Source organism: Pteropus medius, unplaced genomic scaffold (assembly GCF_902729225.1).
Source record: "Pteropus medius unplaced genomic scaffold, Ma_sr-lr_union100, whole genome shotgun sequence".
NCBI classification, from domain to species: domain Eukaryota; kingdom Metazoa; phylum Chordata; class Mammalia; order Chiroptera; family Pteropodidae; genus Pteropus; species Pteropus medius.
Genome location: NW_024350924.1, coordinates 2,199,113 through 2,216,378, shown reverse-complemented (window position 1 = coordinate 2,216,378; position 17,266 = coordinate 2,199,113). Strand labels below are relative to the sequence as shown.

Here is a 17,266-nt window from a genome sequence, read left to right as displayed (position 1 = left end):
AGTCAAAAGGCACAAACTTCCAGTTATAAAACAAGTTATGAAGATGTCATGACCAGCATGGTGACTATTAATAACACTGCATGTTTAAAAGTTGCTAAGAGTGGAAATCAGTTCTCATCATAAAAAAATTCTGAAACTGTGGTGATGGATGTTAACTGGATGTTAACTGGACTATTGTGGTGACTGTTTCACAATATATACAAATCCCAAATCATCATGTTATACACCTGAAATTGATGTATATAGATTATACTTCAATTAAAAAAACAAAACAAAACAGGAGACCTTACATGGGGGGAAAAAGAACACCAAGAATATTTGGAAGTTAAATTTTAGCGAATAGCCAAACTTGTAAATATGGAATCCATGAATAATAAGAATAAACTGTACAATAAAAATATTTTGTAATTCTGTTAAAAAATAAACTTTCATTTAAACTAAGTTACTAAAATAACAGTTCAAGAAATTTAAAACATAAAAACTGCCAACCTTTTCTGGTGTTAACTTCATAAGTTCCATGTTTTCCATACTGTGTCGGCGTGAAAACTTGGGGCGTGCACCTTTGTAAAAAAATTAATTTAAATAAACCAGGGAGCCCTTAAAATCACAAATTTAGCATGACTACGTTATTTGTTATTCAATTTTAAAATTTGTTACACGAACTCATATGGAAGAAGAAAACATGTATAAACATTCTTTTAAGAAGAATAATTTTCCATACCGATTACATAAAAACAATATATACTCCGTCTAAAATGCTTATGTAAGGAAGTTAAATTTTGATTGGAAACTAACTTTGGTTACTAACATCCCTTAATGTAGAAAAGGCACTTTATAATAATTAGTTTTGTATTATCCAACTTCTTAAAAACACACCGTAGAGTGGTTTAAGTAAAAGCATAAGGAAAAGACTTTAAGCCTTCAATTTTGAGGTAAAAATCAAAGTAACATCCCCATTATTTTGTTAACTCTTTTCAATTACCCATTCCCATTTTAAGATTTCATGAGATGACAGATTTACTGCCAGTCTGGAAAGAGGCTCAAATTTTTTTTCAATGAAGTTATCACTAAATATAAAGAACTTTCATGCCCACTCAGTCTTTTAAAGATCAAGCAATATTTTTAAAGGCATAAGGAATACATGATATCTAATACCCAGCTTAAAAAATAAACCATTACCAACACATTAACTCCTACTTGGGTAATTCCTCCCGTAACTTCCCTTTCCTGTAATTTTTCATTACATGTGTATATATCTCTAAGCAATAAAACTTAATACATAACGTTATGTAAATGGTCTCATCCCGTATATATCCTCTACCTCGCTCCCTTTGAGCAACATTATGTTTCTGATTCACCCAAGCTGATACGTCCAGTTTAATTTTAATTGCCATTTTAGGATTAGGAAATTATTTATCCGTTCTATTGGTGACAGATATTTAGGTTGCTTCCAATTTTTTGGTGTAGGCAATACCACTCCAGAAATGCTCAGAAATCTCTTAGCGTACGCCTGATCGTAAGGCTGGTACATCGGCAACATCACCAGAACATTGCCAGGTGGTTCTTTAGAATATACTAATTTTTATTCCCATCAATAATGCATAAGAGTTCTCATTACCCACATCGTTTCAATACTGGTTATTATTAGACCTTTTAATTTCTGCCCACCTCATGGGCTTTCAGTATTACCTCACTGTGGTTTTCCCTGATTAAATGAAATTAAACACCTCTTCATATACTTACAGGCTATCTGTGTTTCTTCTTCTGTTCACTGCTTTTGCCCATTTTTTAGTTAGGTTATTTGTCTTGTTTTTAACTCACAGGCATTCTTATACATTGAGGTTGCAAATCCTTTTTTAACCACGTGTGTGGCAAATGCCCTCTCAGTCTCCTTTATCTCTTTATGGTTTCTTTCAATGAAATGAAATTCTTAATTTCAGTGTCAATCTTTTCCTTAATAGTTTTGTTTTCATGTCTTGAGAAACCCTTCCCCTCACTGATACCACAGAGATACTCTCCTTTATTTTCAGAGGTCGTGCAGCATGCTGACTTGAGCATAGATTCTAAAGACAGACCACTCACTCACTTGTGATATGACCGTGGGCAATTACCTCTCTGTGATTCAGTTTTCTCATATGTCAAGAACAACTACCTACCTCTTAACACTGTGTGATGATAAATTCATCATCTGTAAAGGGGTCAGAACAGTGCCTGGTAAATAGTAGTAAGCATTCAGGAAGTGTTTGCCAGCATCACTGTTACTGCTTTAAATCTGTCTTCCATATTTAAATTTAATCCAGCAAGATTTTTGTGAGATGTTAGTTTCCATATATGCAAGGAATATAAACATAGGCTCTATATTACATCCCACTGGTCTGTCAGTCTCTATCCCAACAACACACAGTCTTAATTACTGTAGCTTTATAATCTTTATATCTGTAGATAAAGCACTTCTCATTTCCTGTTTTTCATCAGCAATGTTTTGGCTTCAAGTTCTCAGACCTTTTTTTTATATGAATATTCACTGAATTAAAATGACCTCATCGAGTTCCACAAAAGAACTGTAGTGAATTGCTCGGCAGTGCACTGATTTATATCAATTTGAGGAGAATTGACATCCTTTACATTTAGTTTTCTAATCTGAGCGATTACAAAGTGAAATGTGTTAAACCTTCCCATTATGATTCTGGATTTTTCCATTTCTTCTAGTTTGGTCAGTTTTGCTCTATGTACACAAAAGCTTTGTTATTAGGCTTATTACCAGGACCATACAAATTTAAGGCTTTGATATTCCTGGGGAATTGTTAACCATTATGAAACATCTTTGTGAAGTGACCTTCATTTCTAACAAGATCTTTCTGCCCTAAAGTACATTTTATCTGATATTAATTAATACAGCTATACAAGCTTTCTTTTGTTTTCCCCATAGTATATTTTTTTCTATCCATTTGCCTTCAGGCTTACAATATCCTTACATTGTACATATTCCTCTTGCATTTAGCTGGACTTTACTCTTTTTCTAATCTGATACCCCTGTCCTTTAAATGGGACATTTACATTTAATAGCGTTAATGATATATTTGGACTGTTTTCTCCTTTACTATGTTTATTGGTGTATTACAATGATTTCCGAATGTTCAATCCACTTACATTCCTGTTTATTTTCAATACATTGCTGGATTTGGTTTGCTAATATTTTGTTTAGAATTTTTGCATCTATGCTCACGAGTAAAGACTGGCCTATAATTTACCAGTCTTTCTTGTATCTAGTTTGGGTATCAATTTATACTGTTTTCTGAAAGATTTTTCGAGTTATCTATAAAATTTTATGGGAAGTTGAAATCAATTTTCTTGAATGTTTGGTAGATCTCACTTAAAAAAATCTTGGCCACGTATTTTCTTAGTGGAAAATTTTAAAATTACTGATCATATCTTATGGTTTTAAGAATTAGGGATGCCATTCAAATTACATTCTACCATTAGATTTTTTTTTTTTTTTATGGTGACATTGGTTAATAAAATCTACCATTAGATTTGTGTTTTTTGTTGTTGTTTTTTTTTTGATTCAGTTTTGGTAAGTTGTACTTCTAGAAACTGTCTATTTCTCCTAAGTTTTCAACTATCTCTTCGTAAAATTATTCAGGATAATCTCTTATTTTTTAACTCTCTGCTACATCTATATTATGTCCCATCCATTTTTTTCTTGAATAATCTTGCTGTAGATTTATTAGTCTTCTTTAAGAACCAAATTTGGGGTTTTTAACTTATGTTTATAAAAGAGCTGAACCTCCTATGTTATATGTTCTCTCTGGATATTGCAAAGATGTGATAACTAATATAAAGCTTAAGGATAAGGAAGTTGGGTTTTGAAGAGCTATTACTTACCATGCAAACTGTGATCGATTTCGATATTTTCAGACATCACTGAATTATTTGTGCTGTAGCTCAGACCAAGAACCATCTGAAGATCCGAGAGATTCAGCCGTGCTGTCAGTTCGCCACTTCTGTCCCCAACCTGCAATCACAATCATTCGTATTTCAGAGCAGAACTTAAAGAATGGTGAAAATTAGTTGAAAATGCTATGGATCTAAAACTAGAAGAAAATAGAGAAATAAAAATAGTTATGTTAGAATTATGAGACCTAAAATAGTTGTATTAGAAATATGAATGAAATAGGTTTTTCATTAATAGTGTGGGGAGGGGAGGGGAGGGGAGAGGAGGGGAGGGAGAAAGAAAAAGAAAAAAGTTTCTAAAATATGTCACTAGGACAGCTAATTCTCAAAATATTAGATTGTTCTTAATCTCTATGATCATATTAAATAATAATGTGGTTATTCTCTGACACATTAACTTGGCATCACATGAATAAAATATCCTTAGAATATTTTATTTCTAACCTATAATATTACATACTACAGTGTAATAGCATTTATTTATTAAGCCATCACTAGACAATATAGTAGGCACTTCTGCATACATTATTTCTCATCCTTATAATGATTTGCAAGGTAGATATTATTCCACTTTACAGATGAGACAAATGAGGCTCAGAAAAGATTTCCAAGCCCAAATTGCCAGCAAGTGGCAGAACTGTAACAGGAACCGGTCTTTGATGTTTTTCCCTCTACACCATGCTACTTTTCATACAGAAATGGGGATATGGTGGAAGCGTATTTCAGTGATCTTTCCATTCCCATGTCCAGCCTTACTTTCCTCTCTTCCTACATCAAGGCCAGTGCAAACATACCTCTAATCTATATTTCCAAATGCTTTCTGCAGGTCTGATGCCAAGAGAATACTACGTAACTCAATTTTATTACTCAGTCGTTATAGAAGCAATCTAGAGAAGTGACAGGACTTTCCCTCCTGCTGGTCTGTCAATCATAATAGCACAGAGAGCAATTTTTCAGTTTCATACCTCTCTTGAGATTTCCAAGTGCTTTTCAGCAAAATGCATCGCTTGATCGTGATTTCCTAAAGCTGTATATGCATTTCCTAAGCTCCAACATGCTCTTCCTTCACCAATTCTACAAAATAATTCAGAGCTAACTTACAGTTTCTGAAAGGTCTGTGTGTGGAATAAAAGCCATCTACCAGCAATTAAAGGTACAAACAATGCTTTGTGTTTATTTGATTTTTCATAATACTAGAGACAGACGAGATTACCCAGGTAATACCGAACTCAGAGTCAAGCATTAAAACATCTTTTTTAAACATGCAGTATATGATAAAATCTCAGAGATAAGTCTTCTCGTTCAACTGCCCCATTTTTCTTTTGATGACACCCCTACCAGGTAATCGGTCATTCAGTGTGTGTCTGAACACCGTCAGCGGAAGAGAACTGCCTCTTGAGGCAGCAGACTTCATTCTGAACAACTGTACAGAGAAGTTCTTCCTCATACTGAGGTAAAACTCTATCTTCCTAAAGTAAACATCACAGACTGTGTAGGTATGCTGTTTTTCAATTTAAAAAAATTATCCGTTAACATTAAAAATCAGAAGATTTCATATAAAACTCAGGAAATCTAGCTTTCCTTAAAAAAAAAAAAAAAGGATCTGGACGTACTGGGCCCTCGCTCCTTCCTGGCAGCAATTAGCTGGAGCTGAGCAGCAGCCGACCCCTCACGTCCCCTCACGTCGGGCCTCATCTCTCAGCCCGCCACTGGGCTAGTCAGGACGACCTTTGTAGGCAGTGGAGCTTGTGACCCATTTACTGATCCCGGTTCAAGGCTACACGGAAACGTCTAATCCTCTAACACATGCTAGTCCTTCAAACAATAACATCAGACAATGTTATCGAAATAGAAGAAATTCCTTAAAAAGGAATTAAAAAGAAAACAAAGGGAAAATTCCAGGGTTTGAATAATGCATCTATAGTTTACCATAACTATAGTAACGAGATCTGTGACTTACCTGTCCTTCAGCTCCTGAGCAATTGCTAAGTGCTTCAGATGATAATCGATGGCCTTTTCATAGTCTTGAAGCAAAGTGTACGTGTTTCCAAGACTGTAACAAGACTGGGCTTCTACAGCTCTGTCTTTAAGCTGTCGAGCCAACAGCAGCGTCTTTCTAAAAGAAGAAATTCTTACATAATTATCATTTTTATTTTTGCTTTAATCATAAAATAAAACTCTTCCCACCTGCCTTTAAAGTAAATCTGTTTTAGAGCCTGTGTGAGCTAAATCCCATATTACCTCCACTGCTTTTTGACAAAATGGAAAGACTTCTTTGAAACACAAAAAACAAATCCAGACTTGTATAATAAATTTGAGAGACCTATCAGTTTTCCAGAGAAAAGGAGTAGTGACATGGGAGAGTAAATGCTTCTAAATATTAACAGAGTATTTTTACATTTAAAAACCTTTCCCTGTTGTAGTGACAAAAGCCTAGACTTTTGTTCACATAACCTCTTTTCCATCATACTGTTGCCTTTACATTTTGTCAAAATTTAAAATACTTAGTTAAAAGTCTTATGATTCGTGAAAAATATTAAATACTACACTTAAACGTTAACCAAATTCTACCTAACACATATGGAATCGTCAATGAGAAGCTAGTGTAGCAGTTAAGAGCATGGATCCTAGAGCTAGACTGTCGGGGTTCAAATCCCAGCCTTGCCGATTACCAGCTCTGTGATTGGGGCACGTCGCTCAACCTCTCTATGCACTAGTTTCCTCGTATGTAAAATGGGGAAAATGCCTCCTAGGGTTTTGTGAGGATTAAATGAATTCGTGTCTATAAAGTGCTAAGAACAGCATCTTACAGTAGATGCTAATAAATGTTAATTGTTTTGTTATTATCATCAGTGCTTAAACCTATAGATGCTTTTGGATCCAATAATTCATACGGCTTTCTTCTAATTTCTGCTAAAGAGTATAATACTTCATGTCACTTATAACTATATGAAGAGTAAGTATATCCTAATGTAGTTTTTTCTTAAGCAAACAAATCTAAAATTATACATTTAATGATGGTATCTTCAAAGCTGTCACCTTGGGAGGCTACGCACTTATTCTAACGTTGCCTGTCCTCTCAAACATTTTTGGAAGACTTCTGCAATTGTCCTCAGATCCTGTGGCATGACCCTTTCTGGCACAGCATTATTCTTTGAGGATATAGTTAATTCATAAACGATCAGAAGTCTTTCTGGAACCAAATTCAATTACTAAAGTAGGCTTACCAAACTACTGCTTTCTATCCTGAAGGATATAGATCTATAATGTTAAGACAGTTTTACTGTTAGGTCCCGAAAATGAGAGTTCCAAAAATAATGGTTGAAGATACGTGTAAAGCTCTAAGCTCCAGCCTATTTGGGTGGGAGGGGAAGGTTCATTAGACTCGTGCTTCTTTAAGTCAAACAGCCATCATCCACTTCATTACAGAATTTTTCAGTATATAATACATCATTTATTAAGACTTTTCTATGACTTTTAGCTTTAAAACATAAAAAACATATATTTAAAATCAAAATATATACTCCTTACGTAGTGATATATTTTATTTGGAGGCTACTTCATATCTAATCAACCAACAAATATTAACCATTAATTGATATTTAAAGTAGGGTGGGGGTGACATTCTAGTTTTTCAGATGGACCGAAAGTAATTTTACCCTTTTTTAGATGACAGAATATTCAGCTCTCTCTCACACTGGGTTCTTGAACAATAAATCCAAATCAATCACCGTGTCCTTGGTTCAGTCAAACTGGTGTCTGCCAAAGTCTATACGGGCCTTCGAATCCCCACTGATTAGGGAAAACTCCAAAAAATCCAGACAGCACAGACCAGGCAACCTCAGGCAGTCTAAACTCTGCTATCATCTATGTTTCGAGTTTATTGACAGATGAGAAACACCTGCCACAGAGGAAGGTGGGATTGCCAACTGCTCAGGTAAGTGACTGGGACCTCCGCTTACACTGAGGATCAAAGATGGGCAGAGAAGGGGGGAGGAAGACTCAGTGAGAGGGTGCGATGGTAGAGGAAAAAAATCAGTGATCACCGGTGGGAACGAGGGCATATGTTTGCTACCAGGCTTTTTTGTGGCCTCTTGACAAACCCATATTGGGTGAAAAAAAGTATATAAATATACACCTAACACATGCTAAACAGTTTGATAAAAACTTTAAAAGTTAAGAATTTCATTTAAAAAGTTTTAAAGATAAAAACGAATAAAAACATACAGGGACTTATACTGTTGCTATTAAATCTTAGGTACCATAATATTTGTTGAGCACTGTATACCAGTACTATGCTAATATATTATTGCATTCAATCCTCACGACGATCCCAAAACAAGGTATTGATATTTTCCATTACAGATGAGGAAACCGAGGCTGAGAAGTCCAATGTCCTGCTGCTAGTGTGAGCACAGAGCAGGTTTTAAACCCAAAGCCTCGTTTCATAGGGCTGCATTACGACTCATTTTACATTCATCTATAGAAATATCAGACTAACTTGTAGTATTCAGAGGCGGCTTCAAATTCACCGAGAAATATGTATGCATTTCCAAGGTTGCTATACGCTCTTCTTTCAGCTGCTTTATCTCCAAATTCTTTTGCTATAAGGAGACGCTGAAACAGAAAATTTTCATTAGATACAGCTATAAGGAAAAGTAAAGAATAATCTCGTCACTGTTCAAAACGCTGATGGAGAAAATGCCCAGAGCCTCGCACGGTACCTGCTCGTGAGCTATAACCGCATCCCTGAAGTTGCCAAGGAGGTAATGTGTGTTTCCAAGATTTCCGAAGGCACGTCCTTGGGCCGCTCGGTCACCCAAAGCAGTCACTAGTGATAGGTTTTCCCTAGGCGATAACAAACGTGAAAAAAAAAGTTTGAGAAAAAAATTTATTGATTTGACTTACAAAGTAATTACTTTTATCAGAAAGAAATTTTTAACTAAGCTCACAACCATAATGTGCCACATTTTAAAGATGTATGGAACACTTCACTGAACCATTCAGGGGGCGTTTCTGCCCAGCATCAAGGACGGAGTTAACCTTGGAACCTCTACAGCTGAGACTAACCACCGACACTTCTTGTTTTTGCCACTAAGTGGCACTGGTGTGCAGTTTAAATGAAAGCTTTCCAAGGGAGGGGTTTACAACTAGTACTATACTGTAGTAATAGTACTATACCATAACATTTTTGCAACAATTTGATGGTTTATTTTTACTTGCTAGTTAGCTCATCATTTAAAAACCTTTGCCAAACTTAAAAACTTAACTACTGGATAAAGAACGTATAGCAGATCCATGGCTTAGGTGGACCACGTGACTGCGTCAGCACTACTCACTCATAATAATCCACGGCTGCCTGCAGAGCGCTTCTCACTTCTTCTGGAAATTCTCCTGTGTCCTGAGGACCAGGGCAGCCAAAACTTTTCCCTTTGGCATGATACACATTTCCAAGATTGTAGAGTGCTCTTGCTTCTCCCACCTGGATGAAGACGTCAGCAGAGTTTACATTTTGAAGTCAGAGGTCACGTATTGTAATGCCTAGCACAGTTATTTATTTGTAGGGTTTACACTGGCCATCCAAACAGAAACAAACAAATGATTACTCATGAAAGAAAGACCTCTCATTAACTTGTTTCCTCTTTATAAAAAGTTGTTTCTCTTTCCCTTCTATTTTTCTGTAAGTATTTTCTTTTTTTGGTAGTGAATTTCGGATAAACTACAGAATAATTAAATAGAATTAAAAACCAGAGCAATGTCAATGAAAACATTTGGCCGACCATCGAACGTTTCCTCATTACCTTGTCATTAAGCTCTCTAGAAATACCTAGGTGTCGCTGACAGCAAACTACAGCTTCGTCAAAATTTCCAAGAACTTTCAAGGTGTTGCCCAGATTACCACTAGCTTTGGCTTCCCCCAGCTGGTCTCCAATGGTCCTGGGGAAATAAAAAAAAAAAAGCAAATGGTGTTAAAACACAAAGCCGCCAGAGAGTAGTTTTCCCTAGAGGACAACTGACATAAGGTAAAAAAAAAAAAAGATCCATTAGCCTTGAAACCTACTTTAAAAGTTTTGAAGTTACATGTCTGTATTTCAATTTAATTAATTTTCATTCATTTAATTAAACTCTAGGGTCATTTCACTACTATTCATTCATTCCACTAAACTGTGTTTGGCATCAGGTTTTAAATGTAATGCTTTTTAATTAGAACACTATATGTATTTAGTTTTTTAAATTGAATACAAATAATTTTAAATTGACAGTTAATTTACGGAGAAAGAATATTGATAATCTTAATTACCTTGCAAGAGTTAAATCATGATGATGGTATTCTAATGCTTTGGCATAATCATGCAAATAGAAATAAGCATTGCCCAGCTGGCTGTAAATAGCACTAAGTGTTTTTAGGTCTTCAGTTCCAACTTGAACTGCAGCTTCAAAAAAGGACACACCAGCACGGCAGTCTCCTGATTTACACAGACGTTCCCCTTCCAAGGCCAGTTCTAGGCAAGAAGCTTCCATTCTATAAAATTACAGAGGACAGACATTCACAACATTACATTACAACTGCACCACGCGCTTTTAACTTCCAGTGATATAATTTAAATGTGGGCTGTGGCTGCCCTTCCTCAGCACGACTGCCTCTGTAATTGAAATATATATATATATATATACACATTACTGATAAAACAGCAAACCATTATTTATAGCAACAGTTAATCTGCCTATTCAGATGTGTGAGTCGCAGAGGTCTTTTACATAGAACAGCTAAACATCTCCATATGGGCCCATTTTAACTGGCCCACCCAGAGCAACCCACTCTACCAATGACAGGATCGAAATAGCGTGTCCTCAACTGTTCTGAGCTGTGGTGGACACGGGATTCCGGAGAGGTTGGGGAGAAGAGGGGATCCTGAGAATGGTGAAGTCCTATAATTAATACTCTCCTTTATCCAGAGATCCAGGTAATCTGCTCGCTTGTCGGTCACTCCTCCTTCCCTCTACCTGTCGCGCGCGCGCACACGCACACGCACGCACACGCACACGCACACACACACACACACACACCCCTTTTCTTATCATATGATTACTTGCATCTTATAAAAATAGAGGAGCAAAATATCTTGATCTACAAGGCACACTTCCATAAGAAAACTAAGTGTCAAGAAACTTTACGTTAGCAACCATGTAAAGATCTGCAGAAATTCTAATTCTCAAAGTCTGTCACTGAAGTTGTAAGCCAGAAGAGTTAAGTCACTGCAAATACATCTCGGGAGAAAAAGCACCGATACTTTGGGTTCTAAACTTCAACTTTAGCAGGCGCTCTTCACCCAAGCTGCCATTGTGTTTCTTCAACATTTTCGCGACTTCCACCTTGTTTATGTACTAATCTTTCAATGTTTCTATAGTTTGGCCAATTAAATCGGCATATATCATTTTAAAAAATCTAGGTTCGTCCAAAGCTGTGTCTGTGAAACTGTGAACTTGATGTGACTGATACTCATATTTTCTAATGCACATTAAAACAAATATGTAACTATTAAAATAAAAAGCCAATAAAATTCCCTCAGGTACCACCAGTGGTATGTATATCACCCTCTGGAAAGCTCTGGTTTAGCTCATCAAACATTTTCATCCTCAGAGCAGCATGACATTACTGCTTACTAGAATTAGCTCTGAGCAGCTAACGGGGCAGTGGTTCGTAATCCTGGCAGCAAGACAGCGGTGCTCGTTTGGGGTGCTCTTTCAAACTCTCAGTGCTGGGTCCGGGTGTGAGGTCTGGCTGTCAGGATTTTTAAAAGCCCCCAGGTAATTCCGATGCACAAGCCAGGGTTGAGAATCACTGCTTTAACAGGAAATGTGAATTAAACAACCACTCGCCCTAAATTCAGTCAAATATGATTGTACTTTGGTCCTTCTAGGAGCGGACCAATTTACACGTTTCTTCAGGTGCTTTAAGCCTAGAACACTTCAAGGCTTCTCAGAGCCATACGTTAAAATGGAATTGTAAAAGTGGAAAATAAATCTGATGAAGCTAAAAGTCTGGAATAAGACGAACGGCCAATTACACAGGGTCGAAGCCGACTTCTGGTTCAGAACGGCAGGTTCATAGTCACCTCTGACAGCTCATTTTCAAGTTTTATATCGAGGTATCTTTTTTTTTATAATTCAAGTGATTTAGCCAAAGTACTGTTTCTTCATAGTTAGACTTGTGATTTCACCCACAGACGTAGGCCGAATAACGCGAGCGAACCTGTAACATTCTGCTTTAACACTGGACAAGTCAATTAGAGACAGAGGGAAGATCTAAAGCACGTGGAAAACTCAGTTAAATCAGAAACTTCAAATTGCTGTATTTGCCATTTCAAATTAATGAAGTCTATTTTTGTATTTCACAAGTGACAACTGTCCTTTAGAACTATATTTCTGAAAATGAAAGATTTCCTAAAAGTAAAAGATTATTTTTGTTTAAGGTTTTATGAGGTCACTGGTATAGTATTCTGTGTGTGACGAGAAATGAGTCCTGTAAAAACATGATTTTATTAAAGGGTCCTTTTGCTAGATGAGGTACCTTAACTAGTTAGTTGTCTTTGTCTAAATACTGAAGCCACTGAACTTCTAAGAATTATCATAGGAGAAAAAAATGGAAAAGATACTTTTACATATAAAATACATTACTTTTCCTGTTAGAATTTTAAAATTTAAGCATGATTCCAATCATGTAAAAAATTACAGACGGAGGAGCGATTTTGCTGCTTGGAAATATATACTTAATAGCGGTCGGTACATATACAAATTAAAGATATATGTAAAAGGATGTTAGCAGCAGCAAAACACTACAAACAAATGTCCATCAACAGATTACTGGTTAAAAAAATTACCTGCCACCATACAATGGAATACTAGTGATATGACATGACTTCCCTGAGGGATAGGGAGAGAAACAGTCACACACGAAAGCAACGATAGTTGAGAGTGATGAGGGTGCTGGCCAGGAAATATGGGATAAAGTAGAACCAGCTATTCATATGTAAGACATGTGAAAATGAAAGTTTACACCAGTGTTTACCTATATCCATATAAAAGAGAGAAGTGTCTTCTTCAAATAAATATCTTCGCCACAAATATTTGACTTTCTAGATTTAAACTTACACAACATTATACTGGAACTATCAATCTGAATGATATTTTATCGAACAAAATTTGCTAAAGGCTGAATGGTGTCATATAAGCTACAAATTTTTAAAAGGTATTTTACACAATTCTCATTAGAAACGGTGACAGCAAACTGGCTACACAGCTGTCTGAAGTCCATGGAGTGAGACTGCCCTATAGGAAAAAAACCACCATAGAGAAGTTATTTCAGTAACTAATGCCTGAAATAGTCCCAGACTTTTCTGGTTTACGATTAATTCTGAGATATATTATAGCTCTGATATATTTTATTAAAAAGAAGTCAATATTCTGGCAAAATCTCCAACACCTCAATCAAATATATCCAATTGCAAAATAGTAAAGGCAGGTTGGTTTATAAATTTTTTAGAAGATCATTAAATAGTAACAGAGAAAGTAATTTCATATCCTCTCTGTCTCTATGAGAGAATGGAATTACTTCATTTGTTTACCAGTTGGGTTGAAAACGAAGAACATACCCAGAGTAGAAGATAAACCAGGAAAATTCCTCTCCATTAAAATACGTCCCACATACAAAGTTTCTTTTATTCTTCCTAATGGCCTGTCTAGTTGTACAATCAAAGAAAGTACATTCCTAATAACTATAAAAATCACGGTACTATTATCCTGGAATAAAATGTTTTCATTTTTGCTAACTGACTTAACAACATAGCTACTATAATCCTCATTTTCTGCTCAAACTCATGTCATTTCTATTAATTTTTATATTTTATTACTAATTTTAACTTTTCTTCCACATTAGACTTTTTTTACTTCCTTAATTTTGGTTTCTTGTGTTCACAGTACATCAATGAAAGCAAAAGAGAACCGAACCCTTGATGCTACATCGTTTTAAAAGATTAATACTGATTATGTACAAATCTGACGCTCCCCTCAAAGGTTTACACTGTATATTTAAGAATAAATGATAGGATTCAGGACTTAAGATTCGAAATAGGACTACTCTGCATTTCTCCATTGTGCTGTCTTCTGCAGCTGTCAAATCTCTCTTTATAGACTTTAGCTCCGCCTTCTGTGCTCTAACTGGGCACTGACCTTCTCCATTGCCAGTCCCGGCCCCCGTAAACAATTTTCATCCATTCGATTTACCACATATGTCTAGTTACTCTAGTTTACTTTGTAAAAGGGAAAGCAGAACAAAATTATCACGATTTAAATTTAAACTGCTTGATAATTTAGTTTTAAAAATGATTTTATTATATATTACAGGGGCAGGAGACTGGTACGAGTCAGTGGCCTGTTAGAAACCAGGCCTCACAAAAGGTGGCAGGCAAGCAAGCGAAGCTTCATCTGTATCTGCAGCCGCTCCCCAGCGCTAGCATCACCGCCTCAGCTCCACCTCAGATCAGCAGGCGTTAGATTCTCATAGGAGCACCGGTCCCTGGCGCCAGAAAGGTTGGGAAGTGCTGATACATCAAATTTAACTCTCAAAATAACCTTCTGTGGAGAACTCAACACCAAAATTGCATTCCTTTACAACTTACGTGCAATAGTCTAGTTTTTACAATATTAAAAAGCATTAAATGTTTACTATTCATAGTGACAAGTATGAATGAGAAAATTTCTCAAAGTACAAAACTAGAGAAACCAGTATGATGAACCTGATAAATCTACCTTTCAACATCAACGATTACTAATATATGATATATTATCAATAAGTTTCAACTCTACTTCCATCCTCATTCTCCAACCCCAGGCTCTTTTGAAGTGCATTCTAGAAAGCATTCAATTTCATTTCTAAATATTTTAGTATGTATCTCTAAAAGAAGTCATTTTCAAAAAAATATAACCACAATACTATTATCATACCTAAAAAGATGAATTACTTAAAATCGATCATATAGTTTTTTAAAGTTTAGAAACTAATTCCACTTTACTATCAATCTCCATTTCTACCTTCACAATTATGTTGCAAAATATGTCATAAAGTATTCTGATGTCTCTCAGGAAGTTCCTTAGTGTCCAAATAATTACTACATTTCAAAATTACAAATTCATTGTGCTTCCGAAGCTCCTCCAGGGATAGATGAGAATCTCCACAATGAAAGAGCCAGAAGGATAAGAGAATACACACTAAGTGTTTACCGGAGTAGAATAATAAGTGACACTAGACCATGATCCCAATCCTAAAGGATACAAACTATTATCTTCAATTACACAACAATCCAATCAATATACAGAATGCTGATCTTAGAGCACAGATGAAACCAGAGATTTGTTTGGTACACTCTTACTAAAATAATTAGAGTTTTCAGTTTCTTTTAGTGAAGTCCTGTACCAGTGTATAACCATGTCTGACCTACACTGGATCATGGAAAAAACAGATCTAAGACCTTCCTACAGGCAGAGGTACAATCCACTCCTACTTATCTACTGCTCTTACGGTATTAAGAAGTACACCACTCTCGAAAACAAATAGCAAGACAGATAAACATCTTTCTAGGTTCATCTGATGGTTGTATCCAAGGAAGTTCAATGGACCCGCCATCGAACGTGGACTGTGAGCCAGACAGCGAGCCAGGCATCATGGCTGCTCTAAGGGAGCTAATGGTCTAAGAAGGGAGTGGCAGGGAGGAGCGGACAAACGTGAAACAGATACCCTGAATTTCAATATAGTGGGTGCTAAGAAAGAGACATGTACAGGATGTTTTGTGAGCACAAGGAGGGCACACGGCCTAACTACAGCATTTCTAGGAGATAATCCCTGAGCCGAATCTTAGATATTGAGTAGAATTAGCTAAACAAAGTGGGAAGCGCATTCAGGACACAGGGTGTAGCATGAACAAAAGCACTGTGACATGGAACGGCATGACACGTACAGGAACCAGGGCTCGAAGTGAAAGGTGAAGACTGGAAGGAAAAGGAATAGGTAGAGGCCAGAAAACGGAAGATCTTGCTACTAGGTTAAGCTTGGCTCTGCCCTACAGGTGACTAGGAGCCACCACAGGGTTTAAGCAGAGGTTGCTGCATGCTTAGCTCTGTGTATTTAGACAGCCTCTGGTATCAAATTAAAAAGATGGATTCCAAGAGGATAAGAATGGAGAACGGAGGGAGTCTAGAGGGAGGAAAATGGGGCCTGAACTACAACAGTGGTGGGGAGGATCCAGATGGGTAGACGAATCTGAGCAGCATTTATTTAGGAGGTAAACTGGCCAGGCTTCACACTGGACAGAGAGAGAGAAGGGAGGAAAGTGTGCAGGATAACTCCCAGGTTTCTGGAACTGTGCCCAAAAAGGCAGCTGGAGGGCATTTCATATACTAAAAGCTCATTTTAATTATGCGGCCTGTCTTCCAGTTTTTCATTTGAAACTTTATTTTTAATAAAAATGCCCTCACCCTACCTATATAAACTTCCCTGGCACCATGGCCTAACACGAACCCTCCTCTCCAGAGGACAATAAATCCCACTACTTCCTGCACATGTGTTAAGACATCTAAGATTTGGTGACAAACCCCTTAACTCGTTAGAGATTTTGAATATTCATTGCTGTAAGTTCTGATATTATTAACTCGTAACAGTTTTGATACAGAATTTATTAGTATTTAATCTCTCTACTAAAATTTGTCTTCCATTCTAATACTTGTTTGCGTTTATTTTACAATTTAGTGCAACGATCAGAACTTCCAGAATAAATGTTAAATAATGAAGCACATATCCTTCCTGTGTTCCTAAATGTGTCAGAAATGTCGTTCATATTTTACCAGTAAGTATTAATCTGGCTATTAGTTTATCATGTTCATTTTTTTAAAAAGGTCATTTAGAAAGATTACCATTTACAAATTGTAACAAAAATTAGGTCATTCAGTTGACATTACAAAAATCCACCCTTTACCCCCTCCCAAGATTTAGAAATATATTTTAACTTTATATTTGCATTACACAGTTACAAAATATAAAATAGCTATTCATAAACTCTTCCACAGAACAATAATAAACAAAGTATAGTATATAATTGGTCTCTGCTACCATTTTCCTACAGAAAGGATATAAAAACTTGTACCAAAAAGATAACTTTGTTTATAGGAGAGACTAACTATGGCTGGTATATTTTGAATATTGTCAAATGTAAATTTCAAATGATCAGAGTTAAGTTTATGTTTGAGTAAGGAGTAAAAA

General features: G+C 36.2%; 1 protein-coding gene across 3 annotated transcripts in view; it reads right to left on the bottom strand.

Moving 5' to 3' along the window:
* Positions 1–17,266, bottom strand: part of GPSM2 (G protein signaling modulator 2) — a 42,185-nt gene that overhangs the window by 11,788 nt on the left and 13,131 nt on the right. For all 3 annotated transcript variants that reach the window (XM_039841038.1, XM_039841039.1, XM_039841040.1), the window contains 9 exons: positions 10,256–10,477; positions 9,756–9,891; positions 9,294–9,436; positions 8,679–8,802; positions 8,456–8,571; positions 5,915–6,070; positions 4,920–5,028; positions 3,886–4,015; positions 490–560 (listed from right to left, as the gene is read on the bottom strand). In XM_039841038.1, coding sequence (XP_039696972.1) covers positions 490–560; positions 3,886–4,015; positions 4,920–5,028; positions 5,915–6,070; positions 8,456–8,571; positions 8,679–8,802; positions 9,294–9,436; positions 9,756–9,891; positions 10,256–10,477 — 1,207 coding nt within the window. The remainder of the gene's footprint in view (positions 1–489; positions 561–3,885; positions 4,016–4,919; positions 5,029–5,914; positions 6,071–8,455; positions 8,572–8,678; positions 8,803–9,293; positions 9,437–9,755; positions 9,892–10,255; positions 10,478–17,266) is intronic.